The sequence below is a fragment of the Lytechinus variegatus genome, chromosome 16 (genome assembly GCF_018143015.1).
Source record: "Lytechinus variegatus isolate NC3 chromosome 16, Lvar_3.0, whole genome shotgun sequence".
Lineage (NCBI taxonomy): Eukaryota > Metazoa > Echinodermata > Echinoidea > Temnopleuroida > Toxopneustidae > Lytechinus > Lytechinus variegatus.
This window is the reverse complement of record NC_054755.1, coordinates 22,949,540-22,966,776: the sequence shown is the minus strand read 5'-3', so window position 1 is coordinate 22,966,776 and position 17,237 is coordinate 22,949,540. Positions and strand designations below refer to the sequence as shown.

Genomic DNA, 17,237 nt, shown 5'->3' with positions numbered 1-17,237 from the left:
AAACTCCGGTAAAAACAACCTGAGTTTTCTCAGGTAAAAAGTTTTATACAACGGGCCCAAGATGTTCAGAAAACTAGATAGTCAGCAGCCGCCCCCCCCCCCCTTGCCATGAATCACGTGAGCCACTGCTTGGAGACTTACTTTTACCTTACGATTGGATCATTTATCCGTTTACTTATGACGTCAGAATATCTTCATAGTAAAAATATAACGAGGTCAGGACTTCACACTTAATCAACACTTTCTCTCATGGTGACATTTTTCAAGTCACGAAACCTTTAAAGAATTATTTAAGACGAGCACGACACTTTATCATCACATGTATTCCGACCGGGAGTTACCTGGGGCTATATAGGGGCGGAAGAAATTGCCCTTGTCGCTATTATGCCGAAAGACACCACCTTCGCGTCTTGGACTAAATGACGATAGACGAACTGGGTCATCTCTCCTCAACGCCTACGAATTAGAAACAGTGAGATAATAACAGTGAGGTGATAACAATTGCCTTCTTCCGATATTGATACCTGCATGGCTAACATTCCTAGTTTTCTTTTTTTTTAAAGTAGGAGCAGAACATAAAGAGAGAAAAAAAAATCGCCTTTAAAGAAGGCAGCTAGAAATATTACAGAGCTGTTTTATCAGCAAGATTATTACAAAACACAGCCATATTTAATCAAACTGAAACATAATTAGATTAGTGTTGGCTAAAATGTAAGAGACATTCATCATAAAAACATTAGTTGAAATGGATGAGGTTTAAGGCATAAAACCTATTCTAATTGCAATTAATTTTCATAAATTGCGTAAATTAAAACTGCAATCATTGAGTGTTAAATAAATACGCCTAACAATAGATAAACACTTCCTTTAATTGATAAATTTATATACTTACTTCCTCTTTGAAGTTCGTTCTTCTTATAGCAATGAGACAGCATAAGAAGAATACGACAACAAGAACACAGGCTCCTACAGCAAGCCCAACCAATCCGCCCACACCTAGCACGCTACCAGCGGAAGTGAATTCTGAAAATAAAATAAATCTTCCCAAAGTAATGATAATGATGATGATGATGATAATAATAATTATAATGATAACAATAAAAACAGTAATAAGAATAATGATAATAATAACAATAATAATGTATTCATTATATCCTTCTTATATTAAATTCTTTGTGCTGATTGGTTTTACTTAGCATCATGCGATCAAAGATATTTTTCACTATTTTGCGACGATGTTGAAAATGAACGCCCACTGAATAATAAACATATATATCAGGCTTTGAGAAAGTATAGTGGAATTATTCATCCGAAGTTGGTCTCGCAATTACTATGTATAATAGTACATAGTAGTAATAGTGAAAATTGTAGATTTGCCAGTCCAACCGAGGATTAATAATTTCCACTATGCTTTCGAATTAAACGCCTGATATATTTTTTTTATATCCTACTTTTAGTGATTTATAACCAAATCTATGCACTGCGCTTGCAAAGTCCGGTTACTTGTGTTGAATTACCTACTTTTCTCCGAGCCACGGCGCTCAGCGGAACGCAGATTAGTGCCTGCGCCGACGCATCACGAGAACTCGCTGGCCGGTGCGCCCCAGAATTTATCTAAATATCAAGCTTTCTGAAATAATGACGTCAGAATATTATAGCGAAAAATATATATCGAGGTCTGACGCCACACAACAGCATAGTTGAAATATATTTGTCACATGATGCTATTTGAACCAATCACTATACAGGATTTAATCTATGTAGGATATTAAATTTTCTATTCCGTGACGTCACGGATAGAATAGTGCACTATTCCATCATTGACGTCACAGATCATCACGGTGTAGGCACTACTACGCGTTAAGCGCTTCGAGTGCGTGGCTTCAAGAAAAGTAGGTTAGTCAGGGCAGCGGGTTATTTATCTTTGATTAAGATAAGTTTAGAACGACTTTAAGAACAACTGGTGATCCTTTCTTTCGGTAAATAGCATTCACCATTGTTCATTGGTTTTGCGCGGAAGAAAGATTCACCAGTCGTTCTTAAAGTCATTCTTAACTTACGAACAGCTTTATGAAACATATATTTGTATAAATATCATAATAATATATTATTACTGTTATTGCTATTCTCAAATTATTATCATTAGTTGAAGTAGTATTACACTACGCTTTTCCCAAAATGGCCCAAATATACTAAAAACATTGAAAAAAGTGAGAGAATGTGCGTGAATTGGTTCTGATCAATTTGGCAAATGCAGGAGTGCAAGTGAGGGCTAGAGAGAGTAAAGTGGGAGTGCATTAATAAGTGTGAGAAAGGAAGAGTGAGCGAGAATAAGTGGGAGAGTAAGTGTGCATGCATGAGCGTAAGTGGTGACAGAATGAGTGTTAGGGCGAGTGAGAATGAGGGTGAATGAGTGTGAGGGCGAGTGTATGAAAGTGAAAGGGTCAGTGACATTGATAGTAAGTGTGTGTAAAGGGTTTTTCAGAGTGCTTTTTGAGAATTATTGTGAGGGCGATTGAGAATGCAAGGATGTGTGAGAGTGAGTGAGAGATTACCTATGCGTGGATCTGAGTGTGGGTAAATGTGATAAAGAGTGGAAGGGCAAGTGAGAGGAAATGAGGGTGAATGAGTGTGCGTGAGCGTAGGCGAGTGAGAATGTGAGTGTAACAGGTGAGAGGGGGTGTACGTAAATGAGTGTGAGTGTGAGGTTGGTGAGAGACAACGACCCTGTTCGTGAACGAGAATTAGTTTGAATGATGGCGAGTATATAGGTCCATGGTGAGAATAAGAATGATTGAGTGTGTGTGAGTGTTGGTAGTTGAGATAAATTGAGATAAGGACAGAGCGGAGAGGAAATGTATGTGGATGAGTTTGAATATGGGTGAGTGAGAGTGAATGTGCATGGTAAAGGTGAGTGATTGAGAGGAAAGGTTCGAGTTAGGGTGAGAGAGTGAGTGAGAGCGGAAGTATTTGATAGAGTGAATGGGCAAGTGTGATGATAAATGAACGAGTTTCTTTATCTTACCACATACTCTACCGGGACCAACTCCAGTCGGTGATGAATCAGTGTGACCATAGTGACAGGTGCAGGTGTAAGACCCATCCATGTTGGTGCAGTCGGCATTTGGCGAACAATCGTTGGTTGTGGAGCTAGCACATTCATTGATATCTAATGAATATCGCAATAATGAAAACATTTTTTATCCCTTTTCTCCATAAAGGTAGGCTACTCCGCTGCATATGGAGCCCATCATATTGCAGTTTCTTGAAATTTCCTAAAGTCTTTTATAAAATGTTCAGTTTTTTAGTGTCCAGCAAATCGAATTCAAATTCGACAATATTAAATGTCTTATTGAAATACAGATTTTACCAAGTTAGCCCGATAAGTCTAGACTCTTTCATGCATGTGACGTTTCATGTTACCAGATAAATGCTGTTTAGTTTTGAAAGTTATGCCTGTCCATGTATAAAGGAAGGTAGGGGTAAGTCGAACATAGGGGCAAGTTGACCCACCACCCCAGGTCAATAATGAATGAGTCAGACATTGTGGTGTCATATATTGACGGCCCATTACATAACCCTTACCCGAAATAAGAACAATATTGTTAGTACACGTATGGATTCTCATTCTGTCATAGTCTTTTAAATGATGGATGCATATCAAATGTGTGGATATGAAAATATCGCATTAAGTTCGGTCTGGGGTAATTGAGCCAGCTAACATGGGTCAAGTTGAGCCAAGGCAATTCTTATATGGTAATGTATAATAATAAAAAATCCCTTAAAAAACATTGGTATGCAGACAGAAAGGAACAAATTCACTTGACAGTTCTTTTACTTTTAGAGGATGTTGTATTTATAGAGAATTAGCAACTAAAAAGACTTTACATTTAAAAATGACATGCTGGTTCTTCCCGGATTCATTTTGCACATAGTTTTGTGGCTTAACTTACCCAAGAAGGTGGTATAACTTACCCCAAAGATGGGGCAAGTTGAGCCATTTGACATCGTTTTTTTTAAAGGTCATGATGACTCTCAGTGTGGGGGTAGAAAGTTATATAGGTGAAAAATATTTCCCAAGAATAAGATTTAAAGGAAAGTTACTTATTTCTACATTATTACTCATATCAATTCTAACAAGCAAAATGAAAAAAGTTTAACAACTTACCCCGCCTTTTCCTAATCCTCATTTAAAATAATTGAAATTTAAGACTTATGCTTAGGAGTTTTGACCCTTTTGTTTTCTTCTGTCGTTTGTTTGAAACATGAAAACCATTTATCTAGGCGTTTTTTTTTTTTGGGGGGGGGGCAGGCCATGGCCGACGTAATTGACTATCAATTAGTTGAAAAGACTAAGGAAACAAAGGGTTTGTGCCAGAATTAATGAAAAAGTTGCAAATACATGTACACTTCTTTCATTATCATCATTACATTATTAGTTACCACGATAATGCAGTTTCCAAAATATTGAATAGATCTTGCATGTCTTTACCCCCAAGTCTGAATATTTGTGACAACTATCTTGAGCTATGGCCGAAACTTTGGCTAATACTGAGTATCACCCCCTTTTTTTGGGGGGGGGGGGGGGGGGGCATAATGTGTTGTTACCATACAAACAAATATGTGATAAATGACAAAATGTGTCTCGCAGATTATTTTAGCTCAAAACTTATGTGTTCTAAATTTAATGAGCATAGGCCTATGTCATGAAATGAAGAAGTACTTCAATTCAAAAGATGCTGTTTAGACATTTCTTTATTTCATATGTTGTTCCGATGGCAACACAGTTTCTAACACACACAAATATATGTCTTGCAGATCTTCACCTCAAAACCATCGTGTTCGCTAAATTTCATATGCAGACAGAAAGGAACAAATTCACTTGACAGTTCTTTTACTTTTAGAGGATGTTGTATTTATAGAGAATTAGCAACTAAAAAGACTTTACATTTAAAAATGACATGCTGGTTCTTCCCGGATTCATTTTGCACATAGTTTTGTGGCTTAACTTATCCAAGAAGGTGGTATAACTTACCCCAAAGATGGGGCAAGTTGAGCCATTTGACATCGTTTTTTTTAAAGGTCATGATGACTCTCAGTGTGGGGGTAGAAAGTTATATAGGTGAAAAATATTTCCCAAGAATAAGATTTAAAGGAAAGTTACTTATTTCTACATTATTACTCATATCAATTCTAACAAGCAAAATGCAAAAAGTTTCACAACTACCCCGCCTTTTCCTAATCCTCATTTAAAATAATTGAATTTAAGACTCATGCTTAGGAGTTTTGACCCTTTTGTTTTCTTCTGTCGTTTGTTTGAAACATGAAAACCATTTATCTAGGCGTTTTTTTTTTTGGGGGGGCAGGCCATGGCCGACGTAATTGACTATCAATTAGTTGAAAAGACTAAGGAAACAAAGGGTTTGTGCCAGAATTAATGAAAAAGTTGCAAATACATGTACACTTCTTTCATTATCATCATTACATTATTAGTTACCACGATAATGCAGTTTCCAAAATATTGAATAGATCTTGCATGTCTTTACCCCCAAGTCTGAATATTTGTGACAACTATCTTGAGCTATGGCCGAAACTTTGGCTAATACTGAGTATCCCCCTTTTTTTTTTGGGGGGGGAGGGGGGGGGGGCATAATGTGTTGTTACCATACAAACAAATATGTGATAAATGACAAAATGTGTCTCGCAGATTATTTTAGCTCAAAACTTATGTGTTCTAAATTTAATGAGCATAGGCCAATGTCATGAAATGAAGAAGTAGTTCAATTCAAAAGATGCTGTTTAGACATTTCTTTATTTCATATGTTGTTCCCATGGCAACACAGTTTCTAACACACACAAATATATGTCTTGCAGATCTTCACCTCAAAACCATCGTGTTCGCTAAATTTCATATGCAGACAGAAAGGAACAAATTCACTTGACAGTTCTTTTACTTTTAGAGGATGTTGTATTTATAGAGAATTAGCAACTAAAAAGACTTTACATTTAAAAATGACATGCTGGTTCTTCCCGGATTCATTTTGCACATAGTTTTGTGGCTTAACTTACCCAAGAAGGTGGTATAACTTACCCCAAAGATGGGGCAAGTTGAGCCATTTGACATCGTTTTTTTTAAAGGTCATGATGACTCTCAGTGTGGGGGTAGAAAGTTATATAGGTGAAAAATATTTCCCAAGAATAAGATTTAAAGGAAAGTTACTTATTTCTACATTATTACTCATATCAATTCTAACAAGCAAAATGCAAAAAGTTTCACAACTTACCCCGCCTTTTCCTAATCCTCATTTAAAATAATTGAATTTAAGACTCATGCTTAGGAGTTTTGACCCTTTTGTTTTCTTCTGTCGTTTGTTTGAAACATGAAAACCATTTATCTAGGCGTTTTTTTTTTTTTTTGGGGGGGGGGCAGGCCATGGCCGACGTAATTGACTATCAATTAGTTGAAAAGACTAAGGAAACAAAGGGTTTGTGCCAGAATTAATGAAAAAGTTGCAAATACATGTACACTTCTTTCATTATCATCATTACATTATTAGTTACCACGATAATGCAGTTTCCAAAATATTGAATAGGTCTTGCATGTCTTTACCCCCAAGTCTGAATATTTGTGACAACTATCTTGAGCTATGGCCGAAACTTTGGCTAATACTGAGTATCACCCCCTTTTTTTTGGGGGGGGGGGGGGGGGGGCATAATGTGTTGTTACCATACAAACAAATATGTGATAAATGACAAAATGTGTCTCGCAGATTATTTTAGCTCAAAACTTATGTGTTCTAAATTTAATGAGCATAGGCCTATGTCATGAAATGAAGAAGTAGTTCAATTCAAAAGATGCTGTTTAGACATTTCTTTATTTCATATGTTGTTCCGATGGCAACACAGTTTCTAACACACACAAATATATGTCTTGCAGATCTTCACCTCAAAACCATCGTGTTCGCTAAATTTCATATGCATTGGTTGAAAACAGATGAGGGAGTTCGAAGTACAAGATTTTCACCTAATTTTCGTTATATAATATGTTGTTACTATGGCAACACAATTTTTGACACATGCAAAAATGTGTCTTGCCCTTCTTTTCCTAAAAACCAATGTATGAGGCAACTTTCAGGAGAATTGATAGAAAACTTATGAAATATTTAAACGGCAAAATTTTGGCCATAAAATACTGTTACCATGGCAATTTCTGAAAAAGCCAAAAAATTGAAATAAATAAGTAGCTCGAAATGCAATATAGGCATAAATTTGTTGGCCATGATTTGTTGGATTTAAGCCAGGCTGAAGCATCTCCCTGCACGAGTTGATCTTTTTGAGGATTATCACACTTAGACCAGGGTTTACTCAAACCTTGTTATTGGAATACGAAACTTAAATCTAGGTTTAAATATGGCGGTTTATTACTACACTTGACTCGGGTTAATTCAAACCAGGCTATCAGAATGCGGGCCAAAATTTTTAGCTGGGGACGGAGATGTCCACCAATAAACTGGGACTGTATATCGTTAACTCATTGGATGAAACTAGCCATTTATCATAAATAAAATATAAAATAAAGAAAATGTACTAAAATATAATGAGAAGAGTCGAAACGGGATTGAGTAAACCTTGAAATATCAATTTATTAAGTGTATATAGAAGAATGGACTATCGTAAGAAAGGTGAATGATATTGTTTGAATTAGTAATGGCACCTGGTTCTATTTTTGGTTTTTTAGTCAATACCTACTAATTAAAAAGAACCCTTCTAGAAACGGAGGACATGCCCATTACAAAGAATTATAAGCCACCATTCTTACAATTTTACCCAAAAAGGTAAAAACTTACCAGATATGACTGTGTTGTTGGGAACAAAAAATATGGTGGTGGGCCCTGCCGTTGCAGATCCAGTTTGAATGGCATTCTGAATGTCTTGTTCAAGTTGAGACATCGTTGTAGAAGGCTCGGTGGTGACGTCGGCTAAAAAAATGAGACTCCCGCTCATAATCTGATTGACTTGAATATCATAAATGTTCTGGGTGTTTTCCATCATCTACAGAGTAACCATGGCAACAAGAAATGAGAAATACATAACCGTTTAGGTAGATTTGTGACTGGTCCCGCTTTGTCGAGTTTCAATTTTTCGTCTCATCCACATGGTCTAGTCCTATAGAACAGACCAAAAGTTTGGGGCCACCCTCAGATTTGATAGAAAATAATACAAAACACTACATTCTGCATTCATTCAAATGTATTAATACTTATGGGCTATCTCAATACCGTCAAATGACGCAAACAGTTTTGATAGCACTTCAGTCAAATCCCAGTCGGGTTAAAAAAAAACATATCCATATTTTACGTATACCTTTCAAGTTGAAAGGTATGCATTACATTTATATTTAAAGCATTTTTTTTTACAAACCCTAAGGTTTTCAGAGGATTATGTGATAGAGCAACAAATAATATGTCAACCTGCAGAGAGTCAACCTGTCAATCGGACAATCAACCTGCCTGAAACATTGAATCCTTACTCCCGCCTTTGCTCCTCTCTCTAACTCAAGCCAGCTTACTCTCATCTACTCAATCTTTACTCATCCCTCCAACTCAACCAGCCTCCTCCTAGCTCTAATCCTGCCTATTTCTCAAGCTTTCCACTCTTTTTGGTTTACATAATTTCCGAAAGATACTTTACTCTTTACTTTCTATCTACCACTTTCTCGCCTCTCCATTTCTCTTCTACCTCTATCCACTTTTATCCGCCCAGGGTTCCATAACACAAAGTACAGCTATGGATTGTTGCTTGATTTTTACGATTGTACATTGTAGTAAATGCAACCAATCGTGAAAATTTGTTGTACGATCACTGCTAAGCTTCTACTAAAATCCAGTTTGCATATATTATTGGTTGCTTTGTCAGAGAAACCCACAATAAACTAATTATAAAAAACCGTTGTTTTAAACATATACAAATCTTATGCACGCCTTCAAAGTTTAATGGCATGCATTCATACAATTTGAATATAATATGAAATTCATTCAAAACAGGCTGTAAACATGCTTGTATGATGTGACAGAGTTGCCATTGCCATTCAGTATGAACGCATTTGAATGAATGCAGAATGTAGTGCTTTGTATGATTTTATTTGAAATCTGAGGGTGGCCCTTCACTTTTGACGTCTACTGTACTTCTTCTACAACCTGTTCGTCTACTACTACCCATTTGGTTAAGTCTTTTACATTTCCATCTAGCAGGTCATCCATTTTCTCTACTGTGTAGATGGACTCTACCAATTTTTATTATATCATGGATCTATTTCGGTTACTCTCGAAATTCCTTAGATTGAAATATACTGCGATCAGGGACCAATCTAAATATGGATTAAAGTTTTCAATATATTTAGAATTCAATCTTATTTGATAATGCTTGAGATTTGTCCTTGACCACAGTCTAACCTTTAATGTACGGAATTTCAAGAGCAGCCGAACTGTTTAAAATCTTTAAGTGACAATGTTAGAGAATCAGGCGAAGTGGAAATTGAACTTGGCTTTAGACCAAATGAGAATTAGGCATAATGGGGCTTAGACGGTGCATATTATATATCAAACAGTAATCTAAACATCATACTTACAAGGGATTAGCCCAAAGGTATGTGGTATTAGACCACTGAGAAATTTATCAGCTGCTTGTTGACTTATTTAAAATCGACCACAAATGATTTAGCAGCATTTTTCTCTTCAGAAAGTGGAGCCTTTCGTATGGTTTTATTGGATTATATTATTTCAGGGACAGTACAACACACAGTACCCTTTGTTCTTTTTATTCATGTTTTGTCATTTATTAGATTGAATTTAAATGTTAATTATATCATTGATATAACTAATATTGATATCATCAATCTGGTTTCTTAGTTATACTGTACGCAATTTTGATGTATTCTTTGTAAATATTGCACATATGATTTCTTTTTTAAATCTCAGGGCCCTCAAGGACAAAGCGATATAATAACCGATATATGTACAGAAATGCAATTTAGAAAAAGACCCTGATAACGATTCTGAACGGATATTAAGGAACTTTGTTGATAAGATTGTAAAAAAGGCATTGTTTTTAAATAATAATAATAAAATAATATAGGATTTGCATAGCGCAACGTATCCACCTTGTTAGGTGCTCAAGGCGCTCCTATATAACCCCGGGTGAGCTACTCAACCGATTCCGGTGCGCACAGCTTTTCCAGGGATTATTTCACAGTCAATGAATCCTGAATTCCTGCAGCAAGCTGCAAGAAATTTGCCATATTTTTTAAAAGGATGTATTCCTGGCAAGTTGTTGCCTTACTTTCCATCTTACTTATTCATGGTACATCGTCAAACGCTTAATTTCTCTTGGTGTTTAGCTAAAGTGGCAAAAGCTGGACCAGCCAACCCCTGCACACACACACATAAGCATGAGGGCGCACACAGAGACAATCCCATAACGACACAAACTGACTATTGATGTTGCCCTATCATACTCTATTGGCCTAGCATCTGTATCGGTATGTCTTCAGTTATTATGTTTTGGTCTGATTGGGTCAGATCACTTAAAAAGTAGCCAAGATACTAGGTATATTAGTGCCGGCATATTTTGCGAAAATCTGGGGGAACTTGCCCGTGTAAAAATAGAAAATAAAGGAGTGAAAAGATAGAGAAAGAAAGACACAGAGGAAAAGACGCAAATAGGTCTAGACATACCACGACTATGAAGGAATTGGCGACTTCTTGGAAAGCGGGAGAATTGGGGTCATTCAACTCGGCCGAGAATTGATACTCGACGTCGTTCTCCGCGAGGGCCGTTACTTGTATTGAATACATGTTCACAGCTGCGAAAGAAAATTTCAAACAATGTTAATGGGAGCATTTATAACTGCGTTCATAATAACAATATTAACAATGATAAAGATAATGATAACAATAACAACAATGATAATAATAATAGAAATGTTATGCAATGATAAAGTAATACACACTTTCGTCTGCGCTGTAAGAGTTCCTGAACTGATGGGAAACAAAATAAGAAATTAAAATGAAAATGTTTAGATATCAACTAAAAGATCTGGAGTCTAATTCTGAATACTTCTACTGATGGGGAAATTTATATCATTGACAATGATACTAATTTAAAAAAAATGAAATAATTATCACTCTACTGAAGATTACAATGATAATGTAATGTTACAAACCTATAGAAGACATTGAATAAAATAGTGATTATGGTAATGATAATTATGAAAAAAATCACAAACATAAGCTGAGATTGATAGTAATAAATGCAAAATATGATTGAATATAAATAAATATATATATATGTATACACACACACATATACATGTATATATATATTGCTGTTTTGGGGTTCACTGAAACAATCCAGGTTCAAGCCAAGTTTAATTAATAGGTTTCCCAGCAGGACTCCAGAGGCAATTTCATTATTCAACTCTTCCTCCTCGAATTCAACAACTGCTTAAATCTTTTTAAAAATTGCATTCGTTAAAATGTAGGGTCTTTTCACACGTGACTCTTGAATCATTGTAATGATGATTGCAATTTGTCTTTAGAATCATCGGACCTTTACCCGCTCACTCGAAAACTTTGATTTGACTTCGAATTTCCGAGTGAAGTCGGTATGTGAGTACAGAACAAATGAATTATCTACGAAAGTGCTTAAACGGTCATGTGAGCCCCGCTCCCCACAGATGTCTTACAATTCAAGCCTTTCACACGCAAAATTTGTGCCGTAATTTGAGTAAATTTCATGTGATGTCGAGTAACAACAAAACATCACCATAAAACACTTCGCCATGGAAGTCATCCTATATCATCATTTTATTATTATTATAATTGTATACACGCACACGTACATAAATATACATAAGGTTACGTGAAATTGATGGAGGCCTTGAAAGGAAACGGGGGATGCTTGAAAAAAATTACATCTCACCTGTACAAGTACTGTTGGCACCGTTGAGTCGAATGAAGCCGGTTGCGCATTGGCATTCACTCTGCACACAAGTTTCTGCTTCTCCGCATTCACCATCGTTTATACACCCAGGTGGAGCTAGGCGAGATACAGTAATTAAGTCAAACGAGATTGATGAAAATAATAGCGTATATTCGCGCAATAGTGCGACATTTCGCATTCGGCGAAAGAAGGAGACATTCTATTCAGCTCGGCTACGCCTAGTTGAATATAGAGCATCTATATTTCACCTTATGCAAAGTCTTGGATAATCGCACTCATTCCCATTCGTTATTTGTATATTAAATTTATGGTAACATGTGACTAAAATATCTATTCATGTTTGAAACCTCAATAAGAGCGTATATTGTGGATGTTGTATTGGTAGTCCTGTAGATGATATGCTTCTTTGGAGATATGTGTGGAAAAGGAATAAAATGTAATAATTTATAAGATTTCATCATAAGATAATGTATAGGTGAAAAACGGGAATATTCATTGGATATTCATGATGGATAGCGTCATCGTTTAATGCTATAATTCACAATTCACTATGTGTAGCAATTTTCCCTTTTTTAAAAAACTTTTTTCCTCTTTATTCAAATCATATCCTTTCCCAGTATGCTTTCAACAGAAAGTTACCAAAAGTTGTTCGCAAATTGTTCAAATTAATAGAAATCGGGGGGGGGGGGGGGTTATAAAGATATAAGTGTAACTTGAAGTCTTGCCGATACTAAGTGGCGCGCATTCTCTGTGCATGATTTGACCAATGCGGTGATGTGTTATTTACCACACGCCACTTGAATTTGAGTGCGACTCTAAACCGGACTTAAATCTTAGTGAAACACCCCCCTTCAAATCGTAAAAGGCCCCCCTTTTTTCTCTCATGCACTTACCCGTTACCAATATAACGAAGGTACATGTTGCCACGTTCCCACTTAAATCTCGCGCTGTGTATGTGACCACCGTCTGGCCTATGGGGAATGAATCTCCGCTGTCATGACTTAAATCCAATGTCACATTTCCGGAATTATCAGATTCAATGGGCTCGGGCCAATGAACTGTTGCTGTTTCAGCTCCAACCTCTGACGTTTTAGTCTGAGCGGACGGGCAATTGGTGATGACCGGGGCCTCATTATCTTAATACAAAACATGATTGAAAGGTAGAAATAATGGAGTTGCAACAAAAATATTTTTTTTTCATGAGAAAGTCTTTAAAAATCAAGCCTTATCACCACACACACACACACACACACACACATATATGTATGTATATATATATATATATATTTAAAAAAAAATCAAGTTACACTTTGAAAAAGCCATGGGAATTACAAAATATACAACATGTGGGTATTTTTTTTCACATATAATCTTAGGTTTGGGTCTTATCTATCAAATGCAAGTAAAAGTTTTGACAGAATGTTACATTTGAGTGAGCACTGTCCATTTTTGTAAAGCTCGCAGAAATCTGTTTGCGCAGAAATGCTCGTTTCACGCTGTGTCAAGGAGAAAGGGCGAAATCAAATCTACCCTGCGAAACATTTCTCACGCATTTCCTTTGCACTTTAAATCATTGAAACATTTTGGAACAATTTTGCCACCCAAATTGAAATTTCAACACTTAGTAAGCACAACCTTTACCCTGTTTGTGCCAGCTGGATCTGAGGACACAACTAAATCTGAACAAAAGTTTATATCAGACATCTCCAGCATTTTTTCACTAAGTTTTTATCATTCAAAGTGGGTTCACATTTCATTTTTTATTTAATACTTGTTTCTCCACACCTTTTCCAAGCTTGACAATGATTTACAAAATGAAAATCAAGCTTAAGCCATTTCATGTAAATCACAGCTCAGTGTAAAGCAAATATCGTCACGATTGCCTCGGTGTTTGGGGGAGTGGGCGCGATGCAATCTTCGAAGTGTTTTGGGCAAGGAAAAAAAATTAAAATGGTAAAAGATATCTTCAAATCAATTTTACTAGCTAAATGCCACGTGTTCTTCATGATTAAGGTCTACTTTTATTCGCATAACTATTTAAAAATTCTGCGAAAATCATTTTTCACTAACTTTTCAAAAGTAAGTGGTGCTCACTCAAGCGGAAATATTTTTCGACAGTTATATCGTCATTTGCATCTGTACCAATGTTAAAATGTGGAAAAATCTTCAGGACATTACAAATTCAAGATTTTACAGGTTTTTTTCGAATTGATTTTTTATACGCACTGTATATATATATATATATATATATATATATATATATATATATATATATATATATATATATATATATGTATATATCGAGTACATCAGTGGCGGATCCATGAAAACTATAGTGAATATGCCCCCCCTTAGAAAGTTACACCAAATATTTTTTTATGGGGATACATCGTTCAAACACAAGTGAGGACCTTTATTTTGGGGTTTTTTTCATAGACGAAATAACCTTTAATTTTTGGTGAAAACCTTTTGTTTTGCCTGTAAAAATTTCCTCGGGAAAATTTGCCACCTTGGAGAATACTGGATCCACCCCTGGAGTACATTAACTTATGCTTAACTTTATGAAATCGTGATATCTAAGCTAAAAATAACAGCAGATTTTTTTTAAATCACTAAAAAAGGGAGATCAAAATGAAAAAGCATACAATAGAATGTGTACTAAAATTCCTCTGGAAAAAAAGAGCCGATATTTTGACGAAATGCTTTGCTTATTTTGCCCATTTCTCTGCCATTACACAATTTAATCTACAGCCATTTTGCACATAGGCCCTATTTTTTCCTTATACCTAGAAACACAGGTGTTATAATTTTTTAGGATTATGTTCGAACTCGTTTTGAGATTACCTCGCCTGGCATTTACTTTGAAGATTTTAGTTTTATTGAAAACATATAAATGCAGCTTGAGTTGCCTTTGACACTTAAAAATATAATAAAAGTACTCAAGATAATAACAATTAAGCAAATTTACCAAAGACAAAATCGATAATTAAAATCACTATTACATTCATTTCAAATATTCTCGTAAAATGCTAATGTAATATTGGTTCAGGAATCTACTTGGGAAGATGTGTATTTGATAGTCATTACTATTAGTTTTGCTGGAGACTGGGAAACATCGAACGGTGTTTCAATATGAAATTACAATGAATTTACATGTACATTAAAAAAACAATTAAGTAAAATAAAAGTTGTTGTAAAGAAGTTCCAATTTAAAACAAACATATGTATTGTTTTGGTAATATCAAGGTTATTTGAGGCCTTCATTCGGCTCCCATTCCATTAAAATGTTTCGCTTCATAAATTTTGAATTTTGAACCTTGGCGGTGACATGAACACACTGTGTAATTTTAATTGTATTGTATACTATACAATAATGATAGTGTAAGCTTCCTTGGTATCATTTTCAACGAATAATTCCATGCATGGACGAGCTTTCTTATCAATAGCAAACAAAAATAAAATCATCTTCACAAACTTTTCAGAGAATTTGTAAACTTAAGAAAAAACAACATACCACTGACAACAATTGAAAACATGCATGTTGCTACGTTTTCGTGGGCATCAATTGCTCTATAAGAAAGGGAAGTTATTCCCAGTGGAAAGTTGCCGCCATTTGTCCCATTCCCCTTGAATGTGAGGTTAATGTTTTGATCCAAATTATCCATCACAGTAGGTTCGTCCCATGATACCGTAGCGAAATCCTGGCCTGGATCCGTGCTAACAGACTGTGTAAGTGGGCAATCGTTTATCACAGGCTCTTCGTTATCTTGAAAACAACAAAAATGAAAGAATACATGGATTATATATGGTCCAGTGTATTAGTCTTCCCACTTTGAAACATAAGAATTATATAGGCTCGTGGGAGCGCTCCCAACCATGGCTTTGTCAAGAAAATGATTCCAGATTCTTTGTTTGGCAACATACTACCAACACAACAATTGGTTTAAAAAAAATTATCCAACTTTGGGTAGTTTTTAACCATTACTGTGTAGTTTTCACCCAAAGAACACATTATTGGGTTAAAACTACCTAGAATTGGATAAAGTTTTAAACAATTTTTGTGTGGACAGTATGTTGCCGAACATTTTTAAGAGGGGCTTGGCTTTATTCACTATAAAAAACGGTGTTTGAAATTTTAAGCACGAGCTGACGATGTTTAAACCCGTCACTCTAACAAATACTGTTCAAACCTTTTACACAAGTTGTTTAAAAAGTGTAAACAATTAAAAAACAACTTGTAAGAGTGACGGGTTTCAACAACGTGTTTCTTTTTACTGTGTAAAGACTGGGATAAACTGAAGCCTAAGAAGAGTGGGGGTAGGGCTGAATCAGCACCCACCCCTTTATCACCTCGGGTGTGGACTTCGCGATCACATTTTTTACACCCCCTTCCCCCATGTTACTGAGTTGCCCCGAATGCTATTTTTGATCCAAATTCTAGATAATTCCAGACATCGCACTATCCTGCACTCTGACGTCAGAGTGCAGGATAGGACTTTTGGTATGACGTCAGAGTTCAGGATTTTGGATGCAATAGTGCAATTCGCTGAATATCATGTGATCCGATTTGGGCCAATCAGATCACAGAACATTCTTGGGAGTTGTATCATACGCACTATGACATTTTTTGTTGCACAAATCAACAACTGACTTGAACAAACTGTATTAACTCTTCGATAGCTGGCATATAGCAAAGAAATGGATGAAGAGAACAATGGTAGGCGTAGCTTAAATCAAGGTTCCCCAGAGCTATCTACCCTTTGGAAAAATTGGTGATGCCGAAAAAATGTCTCTGCCGGGAATCGAACCCGGGCCCCCAGCTTTGAACGCCGGTGCCTTAACCACTAGACCACAGAGACGGGTTAATGGTTAGGGCGAGCCAGATCCGATTGACCGTCAGATAGACAGATTTTCGACACTATACCAATTATATTTTCCTTTGTCGGGTGAAGGTGAGTTTTGAACAATGACAAGCCGCCATGCCTCAGTTGGATCGAAGCTATTGCTTTGATACAGTACACGTATGGGAGAAGAAATACAAATGTGTAAAGCTTTACATGTACAACAGCTTTTGGCAACTTTTGTCATTGTTCAAAACTCACCTTCACCCGACAAAGGAAAATTTAATTGGTATAGTGTCGAAAATCTGTCTATCTGACGGTCAATCGGATCTGGCTCGCCCTAACCATTAACCCGTCTCTGTGGTCTAGTGGTTAAGGCACCGGCGTTCAAAGCTG

General features: G+C 36.1%; 1 protein-coding gene across 1 annotated transcript in view; it reads right to left on the bottom strand.

Moving 5' to 3' along the window:
• The window catches only part of LOC121429394 (hyalin-like), a 42,163-nt gene continuing 24,926 nt past the window's right edge, over positions 1 to 17,237 (bottom strand). The window contains exons 10-17 of the mRNA XM_041626374.1: positions 15,515 to 15,766; positions 12,894 to 13,136; positions 11,980 to 12,096; positions 10,734 to 10,861; positions 7,848 to 8,052; positions 3,026 to 3,169; positions 893 to 1,023; positions 1 to 456 (exon numbers count right to left, since the gene is read on the bottom strand). Coding sequence (XP_041482308.1) covers positions 316 to 456; positions 893 to 1,023; positions 3,026 to 3,169; positions 7,848 to 8,052; positions 10,734 to 10,861; positions 11,980 to 12,096; positions 12,894 to 13,136; positions 15,515 to 15,766 — 1,361 coding nt within the window. The 3' untranslated portion in view covers positions 1 to 315. The remainder of the gene's footprint in view (positions 457 to 892; positions 1,024 to 3,025; positions 3,170 to 7,847; positions 8,053 to 10,733; positions 10,862 to 11,979; positions 12,097 to 12,893; positions 13,137 to 15,514; positions 15,767 to 17,237) is intronic.